General features: G+C 43.5%; 1 protein-coding gene across 2 annotated transcripts in view; it reads right to left on the bottom strand.

The window, feature by feature from the left end:
* Positions 1-20,291: 20,291 nt before the first annotated feature.
* Positions 20,292-24,311, bottom strand: part of epb41l5 (erythrocyte membrane protein band 4.1 like 5) — a 38,216-nt gene continuing 34,196 nt past the window's right edge. Inside the window, exons 24-26 of one of the 2 annotated variants that reach the window (XM_085383955.1) lie at positions 24,211-24,273; positions 23,836-23,984; positions 20,292-22,258 (exon numbers count right to left, since the gene is read on the bottom strand). In XM_085383955.1, the coding sequence (XP_085240081.1) occupies positions 22,189-22,258; positions 23,836-23,984; positions 24,211-24,273 (282 nt within the window). In that variant the 3' untranslated portion in view covers positions 20,292-22,188. The remainder of the gene's footprint in view (positions 22,259-23,835; positions 23,985-24,210; positions 24,274-24,311) is intronic. The other variant, XM_085383956.1, reaches the window with a different exon arrangement.

The following is a 24,311-nucleotide window of genomic DNA, read 5'->3' as shown; positions in this document are numbered from 1 at the left end:
ATTGTGTGTGTGTGTGTGTGTGTGTGTGTGTGTGTGTGTGTGTGTGTGTGTGTGTGTGTGTGTGTGTGTGTGTGTGTGTGTGTGTGTGTGGGAGTATGCCAGCCTCAGACAGACAGTCATCCCACTCCAGCAGTCTGGATGCTGAACTGTTCTCAGGGTTTCCAATATAATTCACCCGTTCCGCCATGTCAAGTTCCCCATCGTGGCCCTGTAGGGCTCGCCACGCCTCCCTTTCTCCTCGCTTCCTAATATGGGCATCTCGTCCCCCCATGGCGCTCAAAGGGATTATTATGTTTATGTCTGCGCTGCTCCAGTGACCCTGTGACAGAAAAGAAGAGAGATTGTTCATGCTATTTTCACAATGCTTTCTGCGCTGGCAAAGCGTCTCCAGGACGTCGGACAGATGTGTGTGTGCGTGTTCCTATTATTATGTCACAGTGGGGATTGAATGCACTTGTATCCATGGGGACTTTTACTGTGAAGCCAAAGATGGAGGTGCTCACAGTTAGACTGCTTTTTCAGGATTTAACAGGATTTAACATTTGGTTTTAGTGTTAGAATCAGGTTTAGGTTAGGATTAGTGTCAAGATTAAGCTGCTTGTTTGGCTGAGAGGAAAGAAGGACTGTGGGATTTAACCAATGAAAAGGCTCAGTTGCATGCAGGTCAAAAAAGCCACGGGACTTATTATATATTTATCCATTAATACTCACGCAATGTGGACCAAAACTGTTAACATATCCATAATATGCGAACTTTACAAAAACAACTCATAGATTTAATTTAAATCTTTGGACCTGTTTTAAGACTTGAGGTTTTTTTTTTTTATTTGACCTCTGTAAAGCACCACAGTGGATTTTAAATGAGACGAACAACATGTGGCTGAAGTGCAGACTTCCAGGTTTCATTCAAGGGGTTTTACAAAAGTAGACCAAAGAAGACAACTGAAGCAGATGATCGCAGAATTCTTGCTTTGATTAAAACTTTCAAAACATTTAATCATGACATGGTGGAGTGTTTGAACCAGGCTGCAGGTGTTTACTGATGTGACTGCTAGCAAAAGGAGCAGGAAGGTGGCTGCAATAAAAGCCCAGAGATCATCTCAAGGGCGGAAACACAGCCCATTCACCACAAAGGATCTTCATCCAAGTACTAGAAACAATCCTTATATTTAAAATTATATTTGTTTGTCCAATTACTTTTGAGATCCTGAAAATGGGTCATTATTCAAAAACCTTATGTACCCATGTGTCACTGAACGTAGCATCCTCTGAATATAAAGTAAATATGTGATGCGGGAAAGCTAGCTTAACTCTTCACACGTTGAAAAAAAAAAAAAAACCAGATTCGCTGCAGTTTTACGAGCAGACGGATAAACTCACGAGTCTTCCAACGAAACAATCGTATGTTCTGTGAAATCTCCTGAGAGGACACCAGGCTGTCACTGAACTAAAAGAGCTAAAAATGAGTCTGCGTTAGGAGGCAGGTGGTGTGGTTGTGCATGTGAAGTTTCCACATTAACATGTTGACTATAAGACATAATAACAGCTTACACATATAACAAACAGGGAGAGGAGTCAGGAAGTTAGGCAGTTACTGCCTACACCAAGTAATAAAGTAAATATACATCATGATAATCAGAGAGTCTGAGGCGTGCTGGTAGGCAGGTTTCGCCTCTAGCCTCACGTTCACCACACTGATAGGATCAGTTATCAGTTTTCCAATCAAAATAGAAACACACTTTAGCCAAAACATTAAACTTGAAAATCCGCCAAATCTTTTCCTTTTCAGTAGCTTGTTTTTAAATCAAGTTAAATCTAAAGTTGAATTGTGGTAAATGGTTCAGAGTGCTTTTATGACCGACCGAAGAAAGGGAGGCTGAGCAGGAGGGGAAGAAACAGAGAGAGAAGACCGGGCGGGGGGAGGCGGAGGGGAGGCAGGAAAAACCCACAACAGGGTCTTTAAATGAGTTTATAGAAAAGCGTCCTGGCATTGGAACAGACACGCCCCATCACACAACGGTCGAGACATTAACTTCTCCGCTCTGTGTTTCCCTCTCTGCCATCACTCTCTCTCCCTCCCTCTCCTCCTTCTCTCCATCTGCTCTGACGCTGCACCTGGCCTCTTCACTTTCTCTCACTCCATTTCCTCCCTTTTACTCCTTTTCTCTCTCCTCTCTCATCATTTCTCTTTCTTCTCACTTTGCCAGATCTCACCCTCGTCCTCTTCCTCTCTCTCCTTTTTTGCAGATGAATAGTTCTTTTTCTTTTGTGCGTCTTCCTCAATCTGTCTCTTCTCCCGACAGCGTTTGCGTCTCTGCTATTGGAGCCTTTTACGTCTCCGTTTCCTCCCTCTCCTTCCGTTTGATTTTTCTTTTAATGGCTTCAAAGATAATGCAGGGATCTGTTTTGTTCAGTCTATAATATCCATTTCTCATCCCTCCAAGTACTATTTCTTCCTTTCCTTTATACAGCAGTTTTTCTGTTTCCACCCTCCCCCCTTTCCTCCCATCCAGGGGGCTCGCTGTCACTCTGTCTTGGCCTAGCATGAGTGGACCACGTCTGGGCACAGAGAGTCGGGGCTCTCCTAAATATTCCTGGAGTGGTCTGACAGAGTGGCCATATGGCAGAGCACGGAGCTAAAAGCTCCAAAGACAGAGAGGGACAGCACAGACTCCAACAGGCGCCCACAGTGTGAAGGAATGGATTGTGTCCCCCTGTGACCAGTGGGCATGTCCACCACTCATTAGTTTCCCATGGAGAATTGATATTATTCTCAAATCTGCTCAGTTTGCCACAGAGCACAGCCCTGACCTCATGAATATGTGAATGACATGTGTTTGGGCAGAGAGGTAGGAGGAGGTTTTGGTGAAGCACTTGCAAATCTGATGTCAGTCTCTTAAAGGCACAATTGTACAGACTTGGGCATCACAAAAACAACTAAAATGGACCCTTAAATTCAATTTTACTGCCATGAATAAAGAATAAAGTACACGAGGTAAGAGATTTGTGTAACGGTGCAGTTGTGAAACAGAAAAAGAGACAAGAAAGCAAAACAGTGATGCTAGCTGCTTTGTGAGGCTCACTTGGCTTTCACGTGGTCCTCAGATGGTCCCGTTTCCTGAGTCGGGTAACAGCTTTTCAGACTTTGATTTGTTTGTGTGCTGTAAAGTCAAACTGTGGAAACAACACAAAGCATAAACACCTCTCTGATAAATGTTACTGCTAATAAAAGCTTTTCTGCATAACTTCACAGTCATGTGAAAAACTATGTGCTCCCTTACTGCTTCCATAGGAATAAAAGTGTCAGCCAGGTATCGCTAATCACTTGATTAGCTGATTATCAGCAAGTGTGACCACGTCTATGAAAGCAGAAGTCCTGGCGGTTTGCTAGTCTGGAGCAAATGGCAAATGTGAGAGACTGATGTAGTCCTACAGAAAATAATTCCTTCAGGATTCTGCTGCTAAATTTTCCTACTCAGTTGTATATAGTATTTGTATTTCTATTTTATTCTATTGTATATAGTATTTTATTTTATTGCATTCCAGTGTTTTCTAATTTCTGCTACATAACTTTGCACTTTTGCTGTAACAAAACAAATTTCCCACCTGTGGGACTAATAAAGGTCATCTTATCTTATCTTAAATCACGGGGTGCACTTTTTCCACAGGACTGCAAAGATTTTTCACGATTGTACAACCTGATGCCATGCTATGATTTACCTGTTAACAAAAAAGTTTGTCATGTCTATTTGTACTGAAAAAAATAAAATAAAATAAAATAAATGTGAGCTAAAAATGTAATCTTTTCTGCCACTTTTCTTCTCGCATGACCTCGACAGCTTGGTAAACTGTGTGCTAAATTTTTGTTGACTTTCCAAAGATTTTCAGGAGAATTTTCATGTATTAGACATTACATGGTGTTTTAGCTAGATGGATGAAGTTTCATGCTAACAAGCTAACACTGTTTTGGTTTTTCAGGGAATATATAATCAATATTATTGTAAACACAGTACAAAGGTATTTGGTTTTTAACAGACATTACAGGGTAATGCAAACAAAAACTGGGTAAAAAGTTTAAGACCGTACAACCTCTTGGTTTAGCATATTAGCATATTAGCTATAACGAAAACAGCTAAAACTTAGGAGCCATTATATTTGCAGGTATTTGGTTAGAAAATAGTATTTGGACTAATGGACAGGTGCAATAAAGCCACTGGTCTTATACTTAGATCCTGATTGTATTTCGGGCAGATGTAAGAATCAGAGTTTTTAATCTATATCTGAAGCTAACTGACTAGCTGAGTTTATAGCAAAACCTGACTAAGATGTCTACTTGGTCCTCCTACACAGCCTCCAATACTCAAGCTTTACTTTTAGGTTTTGCTGCTGGTCTCTGTCACCTTTGCTTGTCTAACAGTGGGACCCACATTCTTAGAGTTTCCACAGCATTTCCAGCTGTTTCACTTCTGACAACTTCAGCTCCCGGGAAAAACAAAAAAGTGTTATTATTAGTGAAGGCAAACCGACTTAAACACTGATAACATCATTATTCCACCGCCTCTGCACTGCGCAGTTGACATCTATTTCATAATAAGTTAAAAGAGAAAACTTGCCTATTGTCTGTTTTACTCCGAACTTCAGTGAACATCTGTCTTAACTATTTATGATTCGATTTTGTGGAAAGATGAAACAAACGCGAGCGAGGCTAGATTCATTTTATTGACATAGATGCTGCGCTGTGTCTCATTGTAATAGTTTTTCTTTGATGCAATGTGTGCGATGCAGATTTTTCAAACACAGCCGGCGCCGTTACTTATTTCCACAGCAACAAATGATGCTCTATTATGCATGTATACATGTACGTGTATGCAATTGTAACAGCTTTGAATGTCACTGAAAATATACATCATTATGTCGGAGTACTGGAAACGTAGTGATTTCCCTTACATTGCCTTTTTTCTCTAATAAGATAATCATTTTTATCCATTCCACTGATTCTGCCCTATTCAGTGTGTTCCTCGCCATTACACACACACTGACTAAATTAAAAAGATTACTCACTTTTGACAATTTCAGTGTTCCTGTTTTACGGCTGGCCCATCACAGTCACAGTTCATGTAAATGAAAATGTCTGCAACCAACAGAAACCTTGTTTATCTTTGTGTTTTTGTTTTATTTTTCTTTATTGTGCTGCAACTGACAGCCGGCGCAGGCGACTGATGAAAGAAGCATCGTGACATGGGAGACTGAAACAGTGACGCAGCACAGTGCGAACATTTAAACTGCACTTTATCCCGATTATCATGGGGTCAGAGGGCTGTGGTTGCCCTGCAACACGTTATCTTGTGCATGATGTTCTCTACTGTCAATCAGAGCATCGGTATTTTAATTAATGCAAAACAATCCATCGCTCTCATGTTAAGACAAGGTTGCCCGTTCTTTAGAAAACAGAATAATTATTCAAAATGCACAGACTCCCAACATCAGCTCAGTTTGAAATCTTATTCAAGGGAGTGCATTTCTTCACCATGCCTATTGCCTTTGGTGAATCAAGTAACCCTGAAATCCCTGACTAGTGCTGTGCATGCATATTTGCATTTGTCAAATTTGTGTGTGTGCAGGCGTTGTTATGAGACTTGAAGGCTCGCACTAGTTTGAGGAACAAAGCGCTGAGTTTTAACTGGGGCACCTGAACACAAAGACAAACGCATGACAAGGACAACAACACCGTGTTCAAAAAACAAGCAAACTCCACATTTCAACTTCCTGTTCTGTGCTGAACCATCAAAGCGCAGCGCTTCTATTTCGTGAGTAGAGACAGAGCGAAATGGCAATAAACCAAAGTTCAGACTGAATCATCCCACATCTGTCTGTAGCTCTCTCCAGCGATCTAATGAGTAATAGCCTCTGCTCTACTCTCTGCTGTTCTATGAAAGCCTCTGAGCTTTTTCAAATAACAGAAATGTTTTGCAAATATGTTGCCAGCGTGCATGTCTGCACAGTACGGATGATTGGTTCTTTGCTTTTCTGAACGATCTTCCATTTCCTGCCTCGACTTTGTGTTCCTCTCTTTCTCTCAAGGTCAGTGTTTCACAGAGCTGCAGGACCCTGAATACACTGTGCTTTCTCAGTCAACATATACTTTATGATCACCTGCCTAAAACTGTGTTGGTCCCACTTTTGCTGCCAAAACAGCCCTGACCCATTGAGGCATGGACTCCACTAGACCCTTGAAGCTGTGCTGTATCTGCACCAAGATGTTAACAACAGTCCACGGAGGTGAGGCCTCCATGGATCAGACCCACAGATGCCTGATTAGATTGAGATCTGGAGAATATGGAGGCCAAGTCAACTTCTCAAATCATTCCTGAACCATTTCTGATTTGTTGCAGGCTGCATTATCCTGCGGAAAGAGGCCACAGCCATCGGGGAGTTCTGTTTCCATGAAAGTATATATCCGGTCTGCAACAATGCTTAAGTAGATGGTATGTGTCAAAGTAACATCCCCACGTGGATGCAGCACCAGGTTTCCCAGCAGAACATCACCCAAACCATCACACTTCCTTTACCAGCTCGCCTTTTTTACATGGTGCATCCTGGTATCAGGTGTTCCCCCAGGTAAGCAACGGACCCACCCACCCGAACCCTGCCATCCACATGATGTAAAAGGAAGCGGGATTCATCAGACTAAGACTTCTTCAGACTTCTTCTGTGGTCCAGTTCTGATGCTCACGTGTCTATAGTTGGTGCCTTTGGCGAAACACAACAGACTGTGACCCTCTGTGTATTCTGAGACCTTTCTACCAGGACCAGCATGAACTTTTTCAGCAATTTAAGCTACAGCATCTCGTCTGTTGGATTGGACCATATGGGCCGGCTTTCGCTCATCAGTGAGTCTTGGCGGCCCATGACCCTGTACACCGCACAATCTTGATATCGTCGTGTTGGTTTTGTTCCCACATCATCATAATAACTGTTGTTCCAGGTTCAACATTGCAAGTGACCAATCACATTGTTGTGACGTCATACTTTTGCGACTTCGGAAAAAAACGCCGTAAAAAAAATCTACTTAACTTGCGAGAAATCGCCTCTGTCCGCCGATCCAGCAATTTGAATTCTTTGCATTCCAGGATGCTGTTCTTTAATAAACGGTAAGCATTATACATATTGTCCTTGCAACATTCATAAATGAACAAATCACTTGGCTTGCAAAAGTATTACGTCACAACAATGTGATTGGTCACTTGCAATGTGCACCTGGAACAACATTTATTATGATGATGTGGGAACAACACCAACACGACGATATCAGATCATCCCTGTACACCATAGTTCATTCCTTGGACCACTTTTGATGGATGCTGACCCCTGCAGGGCAGGAACGCCCCAGAAGAGCTGCAAATCTGAAGGTGCTCTGCCCAAATCGTTGTCACAGTTTGGCCCTTTGTCAGACTCGTTCAAATTCTTACACTTTCCTATTTTTCTTGCTTCTAACATCAACTTTAAGGTGAAAATGTTCGCTCCTGTTCACAGTGCCACGAATAAAAGGTTACCAGTGCTTAGTGGTCAGACCGATGAAGATTCTCATCATTTCTGACGACAGACTGTAAAAAATGTTGAAACCTTTGTGTCTTAAAATTAAAGTCAGTCTGCACTGTTTAGAATGGCCTACAGGGGGCGCCTTCTCTGGTGGCAAAAAGACAACAACTCTCTCACTGTTGCACCTGTGGGCTTAGTTCTAGGTGGAAGTCTTATTGTTCATTATGTCCATTTTATAAATGAGGATCATTATAAAGTCAGAGCAGGATGAGTATCAAGGATATACGTACAGTAAGGTTCAACTACAGGAGAGTTTTCTTCTGAGGTCTGTTGTCTTCATTATTTATGCTGCATCTCTAATTTCTCTAAGCAGCCCATGTTCCAGAAAACAGATGTTTGAGAACCATTGCCTCCTGACCAGTCATTTCTCTGGGGATAGTGAGAGGCTCTGCTGTTTTTATAGACCGTCTAAATCCTTTGGTTTTCCCTGACGATCATCAATAAGAGATACAGATTCTGAGCAGAGGGAAATTTATTCCCCAGTTTATGTTTTTCCTGCTGGCGGTAAGCAGTTTCAAAGCCATTTCAGCGTTCTGTAGGCATTTGTGTAGCAACATAATCCTGAGAAAAGTGAGCTGTTAGACCTCGTTGTCTGCTTGTTGACCTCATATTAGCAAAGCCTACTTACTGGCTCTCCACTTGCTCCCGAGAGCCCCTCCACCCAAGATGAATACATTAAAGTGACACACAAATCTAACTGTGATTGTCAGATCTACCTCTGTCTTAATGATGGTGCATAAGAAGGACTGGTCAGTTGTGCTCTTTCACCAGCTCTCCTTCTAACTTTGGCTGCACTTTATTAGGTACACCTTGCTCTTACACAGAGCTTCATTCCGTGTTTCATGTTTCATGTTGAGATGGAGCATCACACAGCTGCTGATGAGTTGTTGGCTGCACATCGACGATGCTAATCTCCGTTCCACTGCATCCCAATGGTGCTCTGCCGGACTGAGATCTGGTGACCTGGAGGACGTTTGAGTACAGTGAACTCATCGTCATGTCTGAGATGACTGGAGCTCTGTGATCAGATGAAACCAAAGAACATATCCCACCCACCAGCCTGAACCACTGATCCAAGGTAAGCCTGTCAAAAACCATAGGATCCCTGCCACATGATGATGAGATATTCATATTAAATTAAAAATTTGAAGCCATTTTAAACCAACTCAAGACAGAATTGAGCTTCTTTGGGTTAGGTGGTGTAGGTTAAGCTCCCTTCATGCTACGACGTTCATTCTCCTGTGCTTTATTTGAACTGCTGACGTTCTCTGAGCTCCGTCACTGAGCTGTTGCTGCACTTGAACCCTAAAGCCTTGTTTCTTCATTGGCAAAACGAATACAGCATCATGCAGTCGTCTCAGCAGATGTTATCTCTATGGCACAGCCACACAGATGGAGAGAGACCCTGAGTGACAGAATTACAGTTCGCTAATTACCTTGAATAGAGGCCTGATACTCTATCCAGACAGCATGTGTGAGAGAGTGAGGAGGAAGAAGAAGAAGAGCGATGGAAATAGACATGGTAATGAGTGAGTGATCATTATTTTCTGTTTGAATCGGTGGAATAATAACATCTTAAGTTAAGCAAATGTGACCGATGCCGTCACTGAAATATTTATGAGTGTGTGTTTGCGGCGTTTGCGTGGACAGTATGTGTGTCCGTGTGCATCGTTCCCTTCTGAGTTAGCTGACACTCTACAAAGGCTGCGGTTGCCTATCTCAATAATGGTTGTTATGGAAACGTTGTTTGGTGTGACAGATGCGTTTGTGGCAATTAGGATACGGCAAACCACAAGGGATGCTGACGGATTTGGAGGAAGTGCTGGCGAATAAATAGCCCAACAATATAAAGAATCAAAACACAATACAAACACATCACAATGGACTCGGTGGATGAACGCTTTCATCGAATGAAAAGGGGTTTGCTAAATGCCAACAAACTGGAATGAAGGCGTCAATCTGCAGTAGTATTCCACCTGATTAAAGACTTAAAGACTTAATTAAGGGTAAATATTATGAATCATATCATTACCAAGTACAATGAGCGACAAATTCAAGCATAAAAAAAGATTTATCTCCCGTCATTGTAATAACTTGGTGGCATTTAGCTGAGATGTGCAAATAAACATAAATAAAAAGGACTTTTTATTCAGTACTTTTGGACAACGCCTCCATCAAATAGCACGTGAATAAAAACAACAACTGGCAATTCATTTCAAAGTTTTTCTTACTGCTGCTTTTATCACTGAGTTAAACAAAAAGAGTCGGTAATTAATCTAATACACTAAAGAACAATACACTTTATGAATGGACAATCTGAAGTTTGGCTTAATTGTATTTTAAACAAGCAGACTTCAGTAAGATTGAAGATTTACAGCAAGTAAAAGCTAAACTTTGAACTCTCTCTAAACTCGTTGACTGTGCATGATAGCCATAGTGTCATGACTGGACCAGGTGAAGCCGAGGCAGAGGCGGAGGCTGGACCCACGCAGCTTCACCCACCCACTCTGTTCAAAGATGGTCGCTCACAGTGGACATAGATGTCTTCTTTCACTCCTCTTTCAAACCATCTGTCCTCTCTGTCCAAAATGTGAACATTGGCATCCCCAAAGAGTGACCTTTGACCTTTAGATGCTGAGTCTTGTCCCATCGAGGTGGCTCGTCTATGTTGTGCCATGCGTTTATGAAGTGGCTGTTTGGTCTCTCCGATGTAGAGGTCTGACCAGTGGGTGGGAGCACAGATGCTGCCTCCATCTTTTCTGCTCCCTGTGTTTCAGATCTGACCTGGCATGTTTCCCCATATTCAACCATGTTTGAGATGCTAACTGTTCCACTGTGAAAAGGCCAGTCACCCTGCACGACACACGTTTTCTATTTCAAAGGTAATAATTTAACACATATGAACACTAAACAGCGCTACAGTGTGAGTAAAATCTGATGATGTTAGCTGGGAGCACACGTTAGCGTGTCAGGCTGTGCTCATGCTAAATTCCTCCTGCTAGCACAAACTTGGCTGCTCGTTCCTCCTCTTCTCCTCAGGAAGCTAAGGCATTGTGGGTAACCGACACCATCGCACACTCTCATGTAGCTGTACAGCTCCAGGTAACATGTAGTTTCTCTCATTTTTAGTTAAAGGTTTGCTCCTCAGTTTGGCTTACAGTGGGTTTACTACCTTCCTGTTGTCTGACTGAGGTCATCTGTCCCTCATTACCTTCCCCCCTCTGTGTATATTTAGTGTCTTCCGTATAGCCCGAATCCCACTCGGGGTACCTGCACCGTGGCCACTGGAGCTGATCCACCACTCAAGCTAATAAGTGCTTTGAAAGCTTCAGAAGCTTCACAAGTTTCAGAAGCTAAAAATATGCAGGATGAAGAGCACAGAGCAAAGTGATGTGGTGCAGGCCCTCAGGTTGCTTTGAAGCCAGCAGAAGGATGGAATAAAATCAGAACGTGGCGTGGCGGAGCTGCACGCGGGCTCGTCTTTGTTGCATCATGGAGCCGTCCTCCTGTTTCTGCGCTTGCTCTCCTGGCTCCTGCTGCTCCCTGTTTGCTTTCTGTGTCGTTCTCTTTGGACTTTTCCTTATTTCACTGTAGATGACCTGCTTCCTTATTGCAGAACCTTTCTGTAACCATGTACATTTTTTAAATTTAACTCCTTATTTTCACTACCTGCCCTCCGGCTCCTGAGTGGGTCCACGTCAGAACTTTTCTGTGTGACAAATATTATAAAAAAGAAATTTTAAGTCGCCACAGTACCTGCAGTCAAAGTCTTTACATGTTTCCAGCACGCTGACACACACTTCAGCTTCAGGCCTTTTCTTACTGCCACCCTGTTGTGCATCCACATACGAATATAGTTCTGAAATTGTCTCAGTGAAGAAGAAAGTGTGGCATTAGCCCACAGAACAACGTATGGGTGGATTTGTAAGTCAGTAAAGGGCCCTGTATGTTTGTGTGTCTGTGTGTAGAGGCTGTGCATGGAGGGGGTGTCCCACCCTCATCTTTGCTTGTGAGTGACACCTGCTCCCAGTGTGCACAGGCGTAATGACAGCAACTAAGAGTGACGGGCGAGAGCACGCAGCCTGTTGTGTGTGTGTGTGCATGCAGATGACGCTGCAGACCCAGGTGTTTGTGCATGCGTGTGTGTGTTTGTGTGTCTTTGTGGTCTGGCTGATGGGTTGATGTGAGGTCCCGTTGGCATGTGGGATGATTGGCAGCACCCGTCTGGGCATTGTTGATAACACACAGGAGGGTGACTGCCACAGATGAGCTCTGTCAAGCTGTCTGCCCGTCAGCCACCCACACACAGACACACACACACCTACAACTCAATTTCTTTCTTTCACAATGACTCTTGTTTGTGTTTAACACACAGAATTCGTCTCTGCTCTCAAGCACACACTTGCCGTATAGGCCCAATATCCCCTCTATCCTGCCTCTGCGCGCACACACACACACAACCTGTCACAGCCCTGCCCATGGCCAGCCACTGAACCTGCTATACTGATAACAGCAGCCCTCTCCTCTGCAGGGTGAGGCTGTCTCATTCATATGCATCTTCTGATGTGTCGGGGAATCTCTGTCACTGTGTTTGTCACCGTGGATTGTTTCAAAAGACCGGGCTGACATTTGGAGAGAGAGATTTCACTACAGAGGTTCAGAGCTGCAGAGGGAAGCAGTGCTTGAGCTCAGCTGTGGACTCTGAGCCGCACTCAAACATGAACATTTCCAGGATTTACTCAGTAGAACTGAATGTCCAACACAGTCACATGGAGCATCAGCTGTTCTCTGACATGCACACACCTGCTTAGTATGAAGCTCGGATAATATCAGATTGCATCGTTGTGCATGCAGCACATCTAACTGCCTGACTCAGACCGTTTCGTGCATGTGAGAAAGAGCAAATGTGGAAAATATCCTGAATTAGAAATTTCCCAAGATATGGTGGGAAAATGACTCGCTGTAACGTCTCTTTACATAAAAACTGAACACAGTCCTCGGTGGTTAGCTGCGTTATTGCAGAGCTGGCTGGTCCTGGAGACAACCATGCACTGCATAGAAGATGGGCGACGCCATCATCCGTAGTTTAGGATGAAATCCTGGTATTGTGGCTGCCTCATGTTTGTTTTTCAGGATCAGACAGAAGCCACGCCCCTAACGCCATCATCCAAGCAGATGAGTTATAAAGAAACCCCCCAGACTTGACTTGCTTTTGGAACCGGCCCCAAGTGATCATTGAGTGAACTGCAGTTTTCAGCTTTACCTTCTGTTTTCAGGTCCAGGGAACGCTGCTCGGTTACAGCCTGGGCCAGAACAAGACCCTCCTGTGTGGAGCTTGAAGATTTTCCATGTGCCTGCAAGAGTTTCCTCTGGGACTTCTCCCACCGTCAGACACTCGCAGGGTTAATTCTCCCGTCACTCTGCCCTCGTGGCTTACAACTAGAGCTGGTCCCTGGGTGCTTCACCGTGGTTGCTCACTGCTCCTAATGTCTCAGATGGATTAAAAGCAGCGAATGAGTTTCTTTAGAGGAAAATACAGGGTATCTTTAAGCAGAACAGCATTGTTCTGGAGGGTCTCACTATTACACTGAGCAGGTTTATTATTATTATGCCCAACCTTTGTCCCTAATCAGGCTACAAACACAATATAGACTTAAAAAAAAGTTTTCTTTTAAATCAATAAATCACTTTAACACATTGATAATCTGGTTACAGTGCAGTGAGTTCTTACATCAGGTCCATCAGCAGGAGGCTGCGTCCCACCAAGTCTGATCAGGAACAACAATAAAGACCCGAGTTTTACTAAAATGATGCTGTTATTGGCATCTACCACCACACCAAATTTGAAACTGTGGACAATGGACTGCTAACAGACAAACAGAACCGATTGCAAACTGCTAATAATAATAATTAGAAACAATAATATATAGTTAGTTATATATGTTCAAGACACAGGCTGGCTTTAAGACAGCATGTGACAAGGGGCCACTCGGCTCAAAGTTCACGGTGGTCAGACGAGCAGGCGGTACAGCGAGAGTCACAGAGGAGGAAGATCTCAGAGCGGTGATGTGCAGAAGGTCAGAGAGAGGTGGAGGTGTGACATTATGGGCTCTTCCACCCAGGATCTGACTAAGGCACAGAGTCTGTGTCAGGTTTGAGCTCGTGGACTCGGGAATCAGACTCAACAAGCCGACAGCAGTTTTACAGCATTTATTATAAAGTAGGCACGAGTTAGCGGAGAGCAGGGAGGTGCCTCGAGAGAGCGATCTGTCAGCAGGAACACAACCCGAGGCACTGAAAGGGAAGAGAGATGGAGTTCAAAATTCAACAGGATCCTGCAAAACGTATGCTCAGTTTCAGCTGCCTTAGTCTTTCTGTCTCTCGTACAGCTGCTGGAGGGGTAAACGGCGGGCAGGTCGGTGAGTGGCGGTGAAGAGCGGGCAGGCAGGCAACTGGATTATTGATAATTAATTTCCTGTGAAGGGGATGATATCAGCTGGCAGTGTTTGCAAAATTACTGAGGAAAACAGGGACTTCAAACAGGGAAATGGGAAGCAGGCGGGAACAAGCACACAAAAAGCACCATGAACAGGGATCAAAGAGGGACTGATTCCCACCATATTAGCCTGAACAATCTGGAAGGAACGGCAGCAGCATCCAGCCTTTAGATACTATGAACTTACCGAACCAACACAGAGCAGGTGCGAGAACGGCAGCCCAAACAGGAAGAGACATTCCCACAGGAAAGACGGGAAAAAACCACTGGAATAGTCGTCAGACGTCTTTAAACACCTCACTGTGCATCAATAAACTCAGGAGAGGTCATCACATGTCGGCTTTATGGAGGAAAGAGTTCATACGTCATTCTCGACTTACCTCGTTCACAAAGTTGGGTGTCTGTGCCGCTCACCTGGCTGCCCGACAGCGTGACAATAACACCCCATCGGCCTTCTCTTACAGCTGAGGGGTAAAACGTGGACATTTAGGAAGAACGAGTGCACCGCAAGTCGAGCTCCGATCAGGTGTTTGCCTTCCTGGAAGCGGTGTAGCAGAAACCTGAAACGATCCAAGCGCACAGACACGACACACGGTGCGTGTCTACAAACACACACTGATATCCAGCCTGCTGGACTCGAGCAGACAACACAATACTCAACACATGACAGATAAATATTAAGCTTTTCCTAAAGAGAGACAAACTGCTGACATGAATATTGCCAATTAAAATGACTGTCCGTGTGTGTGTCCTTTCTTGTGTGACTAATGAGGCTTTTTACTGACTCTGGCACATCACTATCTCACCTGGCACACACACACACACACACTTGCTGGCACAATGCAGCCCTCTAGGGATCAATTACTGCTCACTCACGTCTTTTTCATTTCAGAGCTTTAACTATGAATACCTTTCTACACTGACCAGACATGTACAAACTCTGTGACACACACACACACACACACACCAAGGATGTAAACCTGTTCCGATATCGGAGATGTGTAAGCTTATTATCAAAACGCTCCGACACAGGAATCCGTCTCCTGCAAACACGCTTGCCAGAAAAAACAAAACACGGGTCTTTATTGTTTTGATGGACTGAGTCTCGTTTGTGTCTGTGTAACAGAGACACTCTGGCTTTTCCCTGTCGTGGAGATTAACTGTTGAATTTCCCCGACATCTGGATGCCAATCAAACATGTACGCAAACACACACAGTCAAAAGCAGCACTATCTTTAGTTCTCCCTTTCTCCACCCGTCCAGATGCTCCACCATTTGCTCATCTTTGCGGCGGGGATTTTCCCCCCGCCAAGGTCAGTTTATTCTGCAGAAACAGGAAACTTCATCAGGATCTGACAATCACAAGAAAGAACGCCACGCAGACAGATGTGGGGCCAGGAATAGAGGACATTTCATCAGCATCTGGATTGCACCAAGCAAATGAAAGTATGTTTTAATTTGCAAAACAAATAAAGCCTGTGAGGTGCAGGTCTGATTAGAAACATTTGATTTTACATCTCTGAAAAACATCCTTTTTTCTCTCAAACTCTATGGACACAACTCAGGTTTGCTTGGAGAGGAAGTTTAAATGAAGTGGTGGAGAGCTGCCACTCCATCCATGAATCCATAAACTTTTTCCTGTTTCTCTTTGAGCCGCACCATTGAAAACACTCTGTTGTGAAATCTTACCTGGATCTTACTGTGACATGTAACAGACAGCAGAAACATTGCTACGGACCTTGCACAACCACCCATCGATGGCTGAGCTGCTGGCCTCCCTGTCTCGTGACACAAGACGTTGCAAAAACTTTTATGGATTAGCTTGAAAGAAGATGGCAAAAAGCAGGGGGCTCATCAGCATGTGCAGATGAGGACAGAGTTATTAGCCCCCCTGTGAAAATTCAATTTCAAATTTCATAAAAAGTATTTCCCAAGTGTCGTTAAACAGTCGGAATTTTTGTTACAGCTTTCCCCCAAATCCTGGTTTTATTTTGGATGCTTACATAATTTTACTTTACACACAGAAACAAAATTATTTCACAAAAACTTCAGGGCTCAAAATTATTAGTCGACTGATGCTAACAGCTGCAGTCGACTGCTGTAGTTTCCAACACGTCTCGCATGCGTCTCCTGAGGAATCCCGGCTCAGACTTCTTCGGAGAATCTCGCGCTCCTCCAGATTTGATGGTTTCCAGCATGGACCTTGGTCTTCAGTTCACTTCAGATTTTGAGTGGGATTCTAGTCAGGACGTTACCGACTCTGTAGCAGGAGAGTCGGTCACTTTGGTTTCTTGAGGTCGTTGTCATGTTGCAAGGCAACGCGATGACCCCGACTCTGATTTTTCTGTTGACTGCTTGAGGTTTTCTTTTAAAATCTTCACGTCTTCTTTCCACCTCGTCGGGATTCCGACGTCCAGACACATAATACTGCCACCACCGTGCTTCACCGTGGGGACGGTGGCTTTGGGCTGTATGCCTCGCCCTTCTTTCTCCAAACATATGCATCATTTCTGTGGCCAAAGAGCTCTGGTTTCATGTCATCTGCTTCCAGTCTGCATCATCTTTCTCCAGGTTGTCCTCAGCATGCTACAGGCTGGCTTGAAGGTGTCTCTTCTGCAGAAGTGGAGTTTTTCTTGGTCTGCAGCCTCGTAGTCCAGTCTGTGCAGCGTTCTAGTGTTGGGCTTCTTTGAGTGATTGGCAGTTGTTTGGGGTTGTTGGGGTCCAGGTTTCTTTCCAGTTTTTGAAATCTTTTGCTCCGACCTGTGCCAGGCTTGTTTTGCACTGTGTGACTGATGAGTCTTCTCACTCCAGTTCTTGACACTTGGAAACTCTGTGATAACTTGTACATCCATCTCCTGCTTTGTGAGCATCAACAGTTCTTCTTCTCAAGTCTTTTTTTAAACATTTTTAACAAAGGAACAATAGCTTAAGACAAAGGCTTACAAAATAACAGGACAGGCTGTAAATGACAGGAGAGACAGTTGGTTAATGAGATGCAGTCAAAAGAAAAGGAAAAGGGACAAACATTATCCTGATATACATGTTAATCTGCGCACATACAAACACAAACATAATTCTTTTGTGTACAAATAAAAATAATATGAAATGTTGAAAATCTCGTCCTCTGTGAAGATTTTGACAAATACAGTTTCATAAATTTGTCCAACATTGGTTTACAAGTGTCTGAGAAATACCCGTGATGGCGAGTTTCTCTTGGTTTTCATTTCTTTCGGCGCGTCAGCCACTGCCGACGTTTTTGTCGCCATGACTCGTGATGCTCGATCTAAAACTCATATTTTTTTGACATGAGTCAGATATTCGTATCAAGCTTAAGATTTGAACAGATGTTGTTGCTCCGTCTTCAAACAGTCATCAGAAAACTAACATATATAAAAATCCAAAGTAGCTTCCACAAAGTGTTGATATTAAAAGAAAAAAGTGACAGGTCACATTTTGGAGCCTCTTTCTGTCACAAATCACTTCCTCTTTCTAGCACCTCTTCTTGTGGAAGTGAATAACAAATAACTTACTATAACAAACACCTGACATTTTACTTTTTTGGTTATTTTTTGTGAAGAACTATGCAGTTATGTCCTCTAAACCTGGCTCTAACACATCCTTATCAGACCAAAACCCAAACTCTAAACAAGGCTGAGTTTCTAAATGCATTTGGTATTCACCCAACAGTTCTGATAGCCGGCCTCAAAGACCATTAAAATTTAAGAGAAGCCATGTAATGTCTGCTTGGTGACATCAGGGCACGGGCTGTTAGCCAAATCTGCATGAATCAACCCAGAGCTTTGAGCATGCTTAAGCAATCATGACCTGGCATAAGGTCCGTGTACGTAATCAATTATTCATTTGGAAGGTGTGGAAAGTCGGCCCATCTGCTGAGGGGAGCAGTCCTGGCTGAGTTATTGAGCTGTAGGCCGCTCTGCCTCTTCATAATGATCCAACTATGTGTTGCTCTGCAGCCAGACCAGTCACCAATGTAAACCAATATGGCTATTCGCAAATATCAGCAGGCTCTGCTTTCATTTTAACACTCGCTGAAGACTTTTCATTTTTATTTTACTTTGCATTAAATGTTTGGCTAAAGCCACCGAGCACGGCTCCAGAATAAGCACGCTGCAGCTTGTTTATCGTGCCTTGAAGGATGTTGATGTTTTGTTTCTGATAATGAAGCAACTGGAGAGGTGATGCACCACTTCATCAAAAAGGGACGACTTCTACTTCTAGGGGGGGAAAGGAGCTCACTCCTGATACAAGCACACTGTCACAAATGACTCCTGTGTTCCTCATACAGACATCACTCATATGAAATCTGATTAACAGCAAATCAAACACTAATCTTGAACACAGATGTGATTTATAGACATGGCAGAGTATATCCAGGGGGCGAGATCCACTGGAATCCCAGTTTCAGTCTCTGATCACTCTGTTCAGATTCTTTAAATATTTTTATTACTACACATCAGATGGAATTATAACTCCATGTGTTGATTAAAAACCACCGAGTTCCCTGGATCTTCGTTGGAGCTACACTGCGCCCTAGAGGTTAACAGTAGTAAAGAGCAGTCAACAGGTCCACCCTCTGCTACTACTGGACCTACTGGCCTGTGTTAAGACTCTGAAAGAGGATAAAAAAGGAGAAAACATCGACTTTTAAAGACAAAATACGCCCTCAGCAGAAAAGGCAGAGACTCATCAGACCAGGCTGTCAAGACTCGACCTCTTTGGCATACCTTGATTGTAATGAGTGCTTATTAGAAACTAAAGCGATGGTTGTGTTGAAAAATGCCAAGAGATCCACAGTTTCTGAAAAACTCAGACCAGCAACCACCACGCCTCGTCCAAATTCAGCTTTCCTCCTTATTCTGATGCTCGGTTTGGCGTTCAGCAGGTCTTCCTGGTCATGTCTACATGCTGAAATGCATCGAGAGCCTGCCCTGCAATTGGCCTATTTGATATTTGCATGAATAGGTAGATGAACAGGTACAAGTTATTTCATTTAAAGCAGGGGTGCCCAATCCCGGTCCTCGAGAGCTACCGTCCTGCAGCTTTTAGATGCATCCCTACTCCAACACAGCTGAATCAAATGGTTTGATTACCTCTTCAGCATGCCATCGTGTTTGGCAAAGGCCTGATAACAAGCCATTCATTTGATTCAGCTGTGTTGGAGTAGGGATGCATCTAAAAGCTGCAGGACGGTAGCTCTCGAGGACTGGGATTGGGCACCCCTGATTTAAAGTATACTAAATAAAGGTTTCAGTGTTATAAGCTAAAGTCAGTGCTTTGCGTGCCATGGCTGTCATTTCAGATAGACCGTGTTGGCTGAAATAGATCATTATGTGCCAGGATGCAGTCTTTTTTCTTTTGCCTTGTTCACGCTCAGAGACGAGGACTCAAATGCAGGCTCAGCTCTTTAATGACTTCATGAGTTTGATATTTGCAGTTCTGCATGAAGCCATCTGTGAAGTGATGGAAGGTGGAGCTCTGCTCAACGCTGGACTGCATCGAGAGTAACAACGGTACTCGTCTGCCATCTAGTGGTAGAAAACATGGACTACATTACTGACGGCGCTGTTGCAGCTCTGGTTATGAAACGGACCGCTTCATTCACCTACGTCAACTTTGCCATTTGACTAGTGGACTTTATTAAATAGTTAATTTGACAGTCGGTACAAACGTAATTCCCCTGTAATAACATGCAATTTCAATGTATTTGAAATTTCAGCGCAATTATATTTTACTACAAATACTTAAAGGTAGGTACACTAGAATACGAGGGTAGGGAGTCGGGTTTTTACAGGAAACAAAAAGAATACATACATATTAATTATAATTCACGTGAACGTAAGTAATTTTAAGTGGTACACAGCAAAATCTCCAGCGTTAAATTAACACTGGAGAGTATTTATATGAGTGCACACCTCTGAGTGTTAAATACAACACTGTTGAGTGTTAAATTAACACTTTGACAGTGTTATATGTTTAAAAGTAACCTAGTCAGTTTTGAAGATTAACAAAGACTAACACTGAGCAGTGCTGATTTTCTAACACTGGAAAATAACTCAAAATGTTAGAAATATTCCAGTGTTAGAAAATCAGCACTGCTCAGTGTTAGTCTTTGTTAATCTTCAAAACTGACTAGGTTACTTTTAAACATTTAACACTGTCAAAGTGTTAATTTAACACTCAGAGGTGTGCACTGGGCTCAAAATCCCAAACAAACAGTGTCCCACATTCTTCATTTTTAGTTCTTATGATGACTTATTACTCCTGAAACTTTGGAGGTTTTAGCTCTTTAAACAGTAAACTTACAGGAGGATCTTGGCTCAACAACGTTAAAGCGAAAGTAACGAGTTTTGAAAATGTAATGTGCAGGAATTAGATATTTGTTTAAACATGCAGGGAGTAAAAGTAAAAAGTAGGAAAAGAATTACATAATAAGTGTATTTCAAAAGGAACATAAGCGTGTGATGTGATTATTACACTCACCGCAGTTTTAAAATGAATGAGAGACAACGACTCCTACTGTGGGAAAACTTTACTGAATCATGATCAGGTGTTCCAGAAAAATACGAGTTTATATAAAAATGAGACTTCACAGTCTGATCTGTAATACTTCCTCTGTAATTAGAAAACACCTCAAGTCTCCTCAGAGTAGTAACTATACTGCCAAGGTAGTCTTAAAAAATATACGTCTACTTCATATCAACAGCAGCTGAAGCAGTTACAGTGAAAACGTTAAACCTGTATGCTACAACATGTAATATCTGAACAATGACACTGAGCTGAGGCGTAAACGCTGCTAAGACGACATCGAAGAACAGCCGGCTTCCCTTGTTGAAGACATAATGAGAAGTACTACAGAGCCACAACCTGAGTGAGTGGCCAGACGTGGTGGTTACAGTAACAGTGAGATACTACAACTCTACCATTCGAGGGTCAAAGTAAGATATTTAATAACTCCCACGGTGCCGACGTAGGCCTCACCTCGCTCTCATACAAAACCAGCTTTCAGGATATTTCACAGGTTAAACGATTCCAGCAAAGGTGACGTGCGAGTGGCATCTCCAGCATTTCCCCATCAGACACGTAGAGCACATTCATGTACATAAGGCAAAGTAACAGCTATGACATGTTGGAGAGTCCAATCCAGTCAGATACCCGGACACATCTCCCACCACGCAGTCCAGCGATCACAGGAGCTAAAAGTTTAATGATGAGTGAGCAGGAACGAGAGTGGGGTAAAAGTGTGGATTCAAATTTACATTATAAGATGTGATCGGAATCAAAACAGGAAGTCCTCATGATGGTGGTGGTGGTGGTGGTGGGGGGGGGGGGGGGCATTTAAAAGCATCGACAGCTACAAAGAGCAGGAACAGGATCATAAAATAAAAAAATCAGCTGAAAAACTAAAAACATCATCATCATCATCATCATCATCATCTAATGTGGGAAAAAATAAAAATCAGCTGAAGGTCCAGTGTTTGAAGGTAATCCAGTGACATTTCCAGATCCAGTGGCTACATCATGTAGCGTTAGCGGGTTTAAACGCGCTGCACTGCGTGATCTCTTATATTCGAACACTTCAAGCTCTTCATATCTCGTGCGTCCATCATCCAGTGTCGTTCAGCAGCTTCCCAGAGGAAAGCTCAGAGATCCAGCGGTTTGCACTGCCGGTGCTTAAACTCAGAACCAGGGCGAGAGCTTCCACCAGAGTCTCAAAGCAGGCAGAGATGCTGCCGACAGCGCTTTGGGTGACTGGATGGACTCTGTAATGGCAGGTTACTAACGTGGTGCACAAACAGGAGATTAAAAATAAGGTTTTCTTAATACTGAGGCTAAAATGTTTGTATACACCATCTTACAAAGACTAAGCTCGACGCCATGAGATCATTAAAAAAAAAAAAAAAGTACTTCATATTGCTGATCTGTGTAGCTACGGTTGTGGTCGCGGCGGTTTGCAAGCTGCCTCTTCTTTTGCGTTTTCAGACTCGGCCGGCCTGCGTGCGGGTGGGTGAGCGGGTGAAGCGGGAAACCAGGCGGGAAGATGAAGAGCGTGATGGCGGCCGCTCGTTTCTTCATCAGAGCTCAGTGGTCAAGAGACCTCTGGGTTTGGCTCCATCCTCTGAGGCTGGCGGCTGAGCCACAGTGCTGTGGACGAAGGAGTGGAAGAGACGGTCAAATTACTGCCTCAGAAAAGAGAAAACGTTTGTGCGCAGGAACCAGTTTTAAGAGTCGTAAGTTTGAAAGAAATTGCTAAAATGCGAACACGCTGCAGTCTGACAACCTGCGACAACTTAATAATAGCTTTATAATTTTACCTCGTTCGATCAACAGTAAAATAAAATGTTATGCACTGAATTTACATTGTTGTGTGTCCAAAATGGCCGAGAAGTTAAGGTCACATGGTTAGCAGTCAGGCTTCTATAAACCGTCCATATCTCACACTTACGACCTCGTAGGAGCTTCGAAACACTGGAGAAAAAAAAGTGACATTGAAAGCCCAGATTTGATGGTAAATGGCCTGTATTTGTACAGCGCTTTACTCGTCCCTAAGGGCCCCAAAGCGCTTTACACATCCAGTCATCCAGACATTCACACACTGGTGATGGCAGCTACATTGTAGCCACAGCCGCCCTGGGGCGCACTGACAGAGGCGAGGCTGCCGGACACTGGCGCCACCGGGCCCTCTGACCACCACCAGTAGGCAACGGGTGAAGTGTCTCGCCCAAGGACACAACGACGAGACTGTCCGAGCCGGGGCTCGAACCTGTATGTATAAACCTATGAATCAGAAATGACTTCCTGTATGGAAAACAAAATGCAAGGCTCCAATACATATATTTAAGCTACTGTACACACAAAACAAAAGAAAGAAAATAAAAATCACTCGTCCTTTTATTTGTATGGAAAAAAACGTCTTTTTTCTTCTTCGTTTCCAGAATTGAAGTCAGAATTCTGACTTTTTCTCAGAATTCTGCAACAGAATTTTCGGTGGCACTAATCCTCTTCCGTATATTTGCCTTCTGTGGGTTTTTTGGGTTTTTCTGACTGCAGCTTTTATTTTTCAATAAATTTCTCATTCGACCTGCATGAAAACGCTAAAACGTCCACCCGTGTTTTTAGAGTCTGACAAAGTGAAACCAGCTCCATCGCTATTTACAGGTGACAAAGCACAAATGTGATCTTGAGCTCAGTTTGGTGATTTAAAAATCTGGCTCGATGTAAGGAAAACATAAAAGAACCAGACACACCGTCACATTACGAGGTTAAAGAGTCGTATCCTTCAGACTCTTCTAATCACAACTTTTGAAGAACTGAGGCGTGAATGAGACGTCTGCTTGAACTCAGAGATCCTCACAGAAAGTTTGATTTGTGATGTTCTGACTTGCTGTCACTGAAACACCTGCTTTCAGCTCAAGCATGTGTTCAAGTTCTGCTGTTCAGTATTGTTTTTCATTTCTGATTGTTTAATACTGATTCATTCACAAACAAAATCATAAAAAACTAAGAAAAAGCTGTGCATAAAGGACCTGAAAAATAACTAATTTGCTTTGCTGTCTCTTCCTCCACAAACAAAATGCTCTTAACGATTCCTGTTAAACTCTCAGGGATGTTCTCTTCTGAAACTTCAGGCTCAGTGAAGTGAGGAGGAGACGTTTCGTGCTCTTCAGCGACGGCTGCGATGTAAAAAACAAACTTTGGGTTCAAAATGCAAACACTTTTACCTGGTGGAGAGGGTGGAGACGGCGTTACGTGTGTGAGTGAGGTGAGGGAGGGCTGAGGTGAGGGATGCTCCCCCATCTGAAGGGAGAAGAGGGTTGACCTTAGGCGGGGGGTCAAGGTCGAGCAGGCCGTTAGTAAAGGCGCCGGGAGGCTGCGTGAGAAGGGGGTGAAGGAGAAGGTCGGAGGTCAGTGTCTACAGCGCCTCTACATTAGCCAAACTGCACAGCGACTATGGAAGTGCAGAGAAGTCCAAAGCCTCGTGGTTCAGAACAATGAATGCAGTTAAAACAGCTTCTAAAACATTTTAACATTTCACAGCCAAACCTGGAAAAAACATAAACAGGTGAACTTTTAAAAAGTGAGGCTGATAAACTCACAGCGGTTGTGGGGACGATCCAGCGCGGTGTGATGAGAGGTTTGGTCGGCTGCACCGGTGGGAGCTACAACAACATCAGAAGAATGTTAGCATCCACGCTAA

Source organism: Rhamphochromis longiceps, linkage group LG16, assembly GCF_057381845.1.
Source record: "Rhamphochromis longiceps isolate RC_006_pf linkage group LG16, R_longiceps_female_GT1.1, whole genome shotgun sequence".
Lineage (NCBI taxonomy): Eukaryota > Metazoa > Chordata > Actinopteri > Cichliformes > Cichlidae > Rhamphochromis > Rhamphochromis longiceps.
The sequence above is the reverse complement of the archived record's forward strand: the minus strand, read 5'-3'. Positions and strand labels throughout refer to the sequence as shown.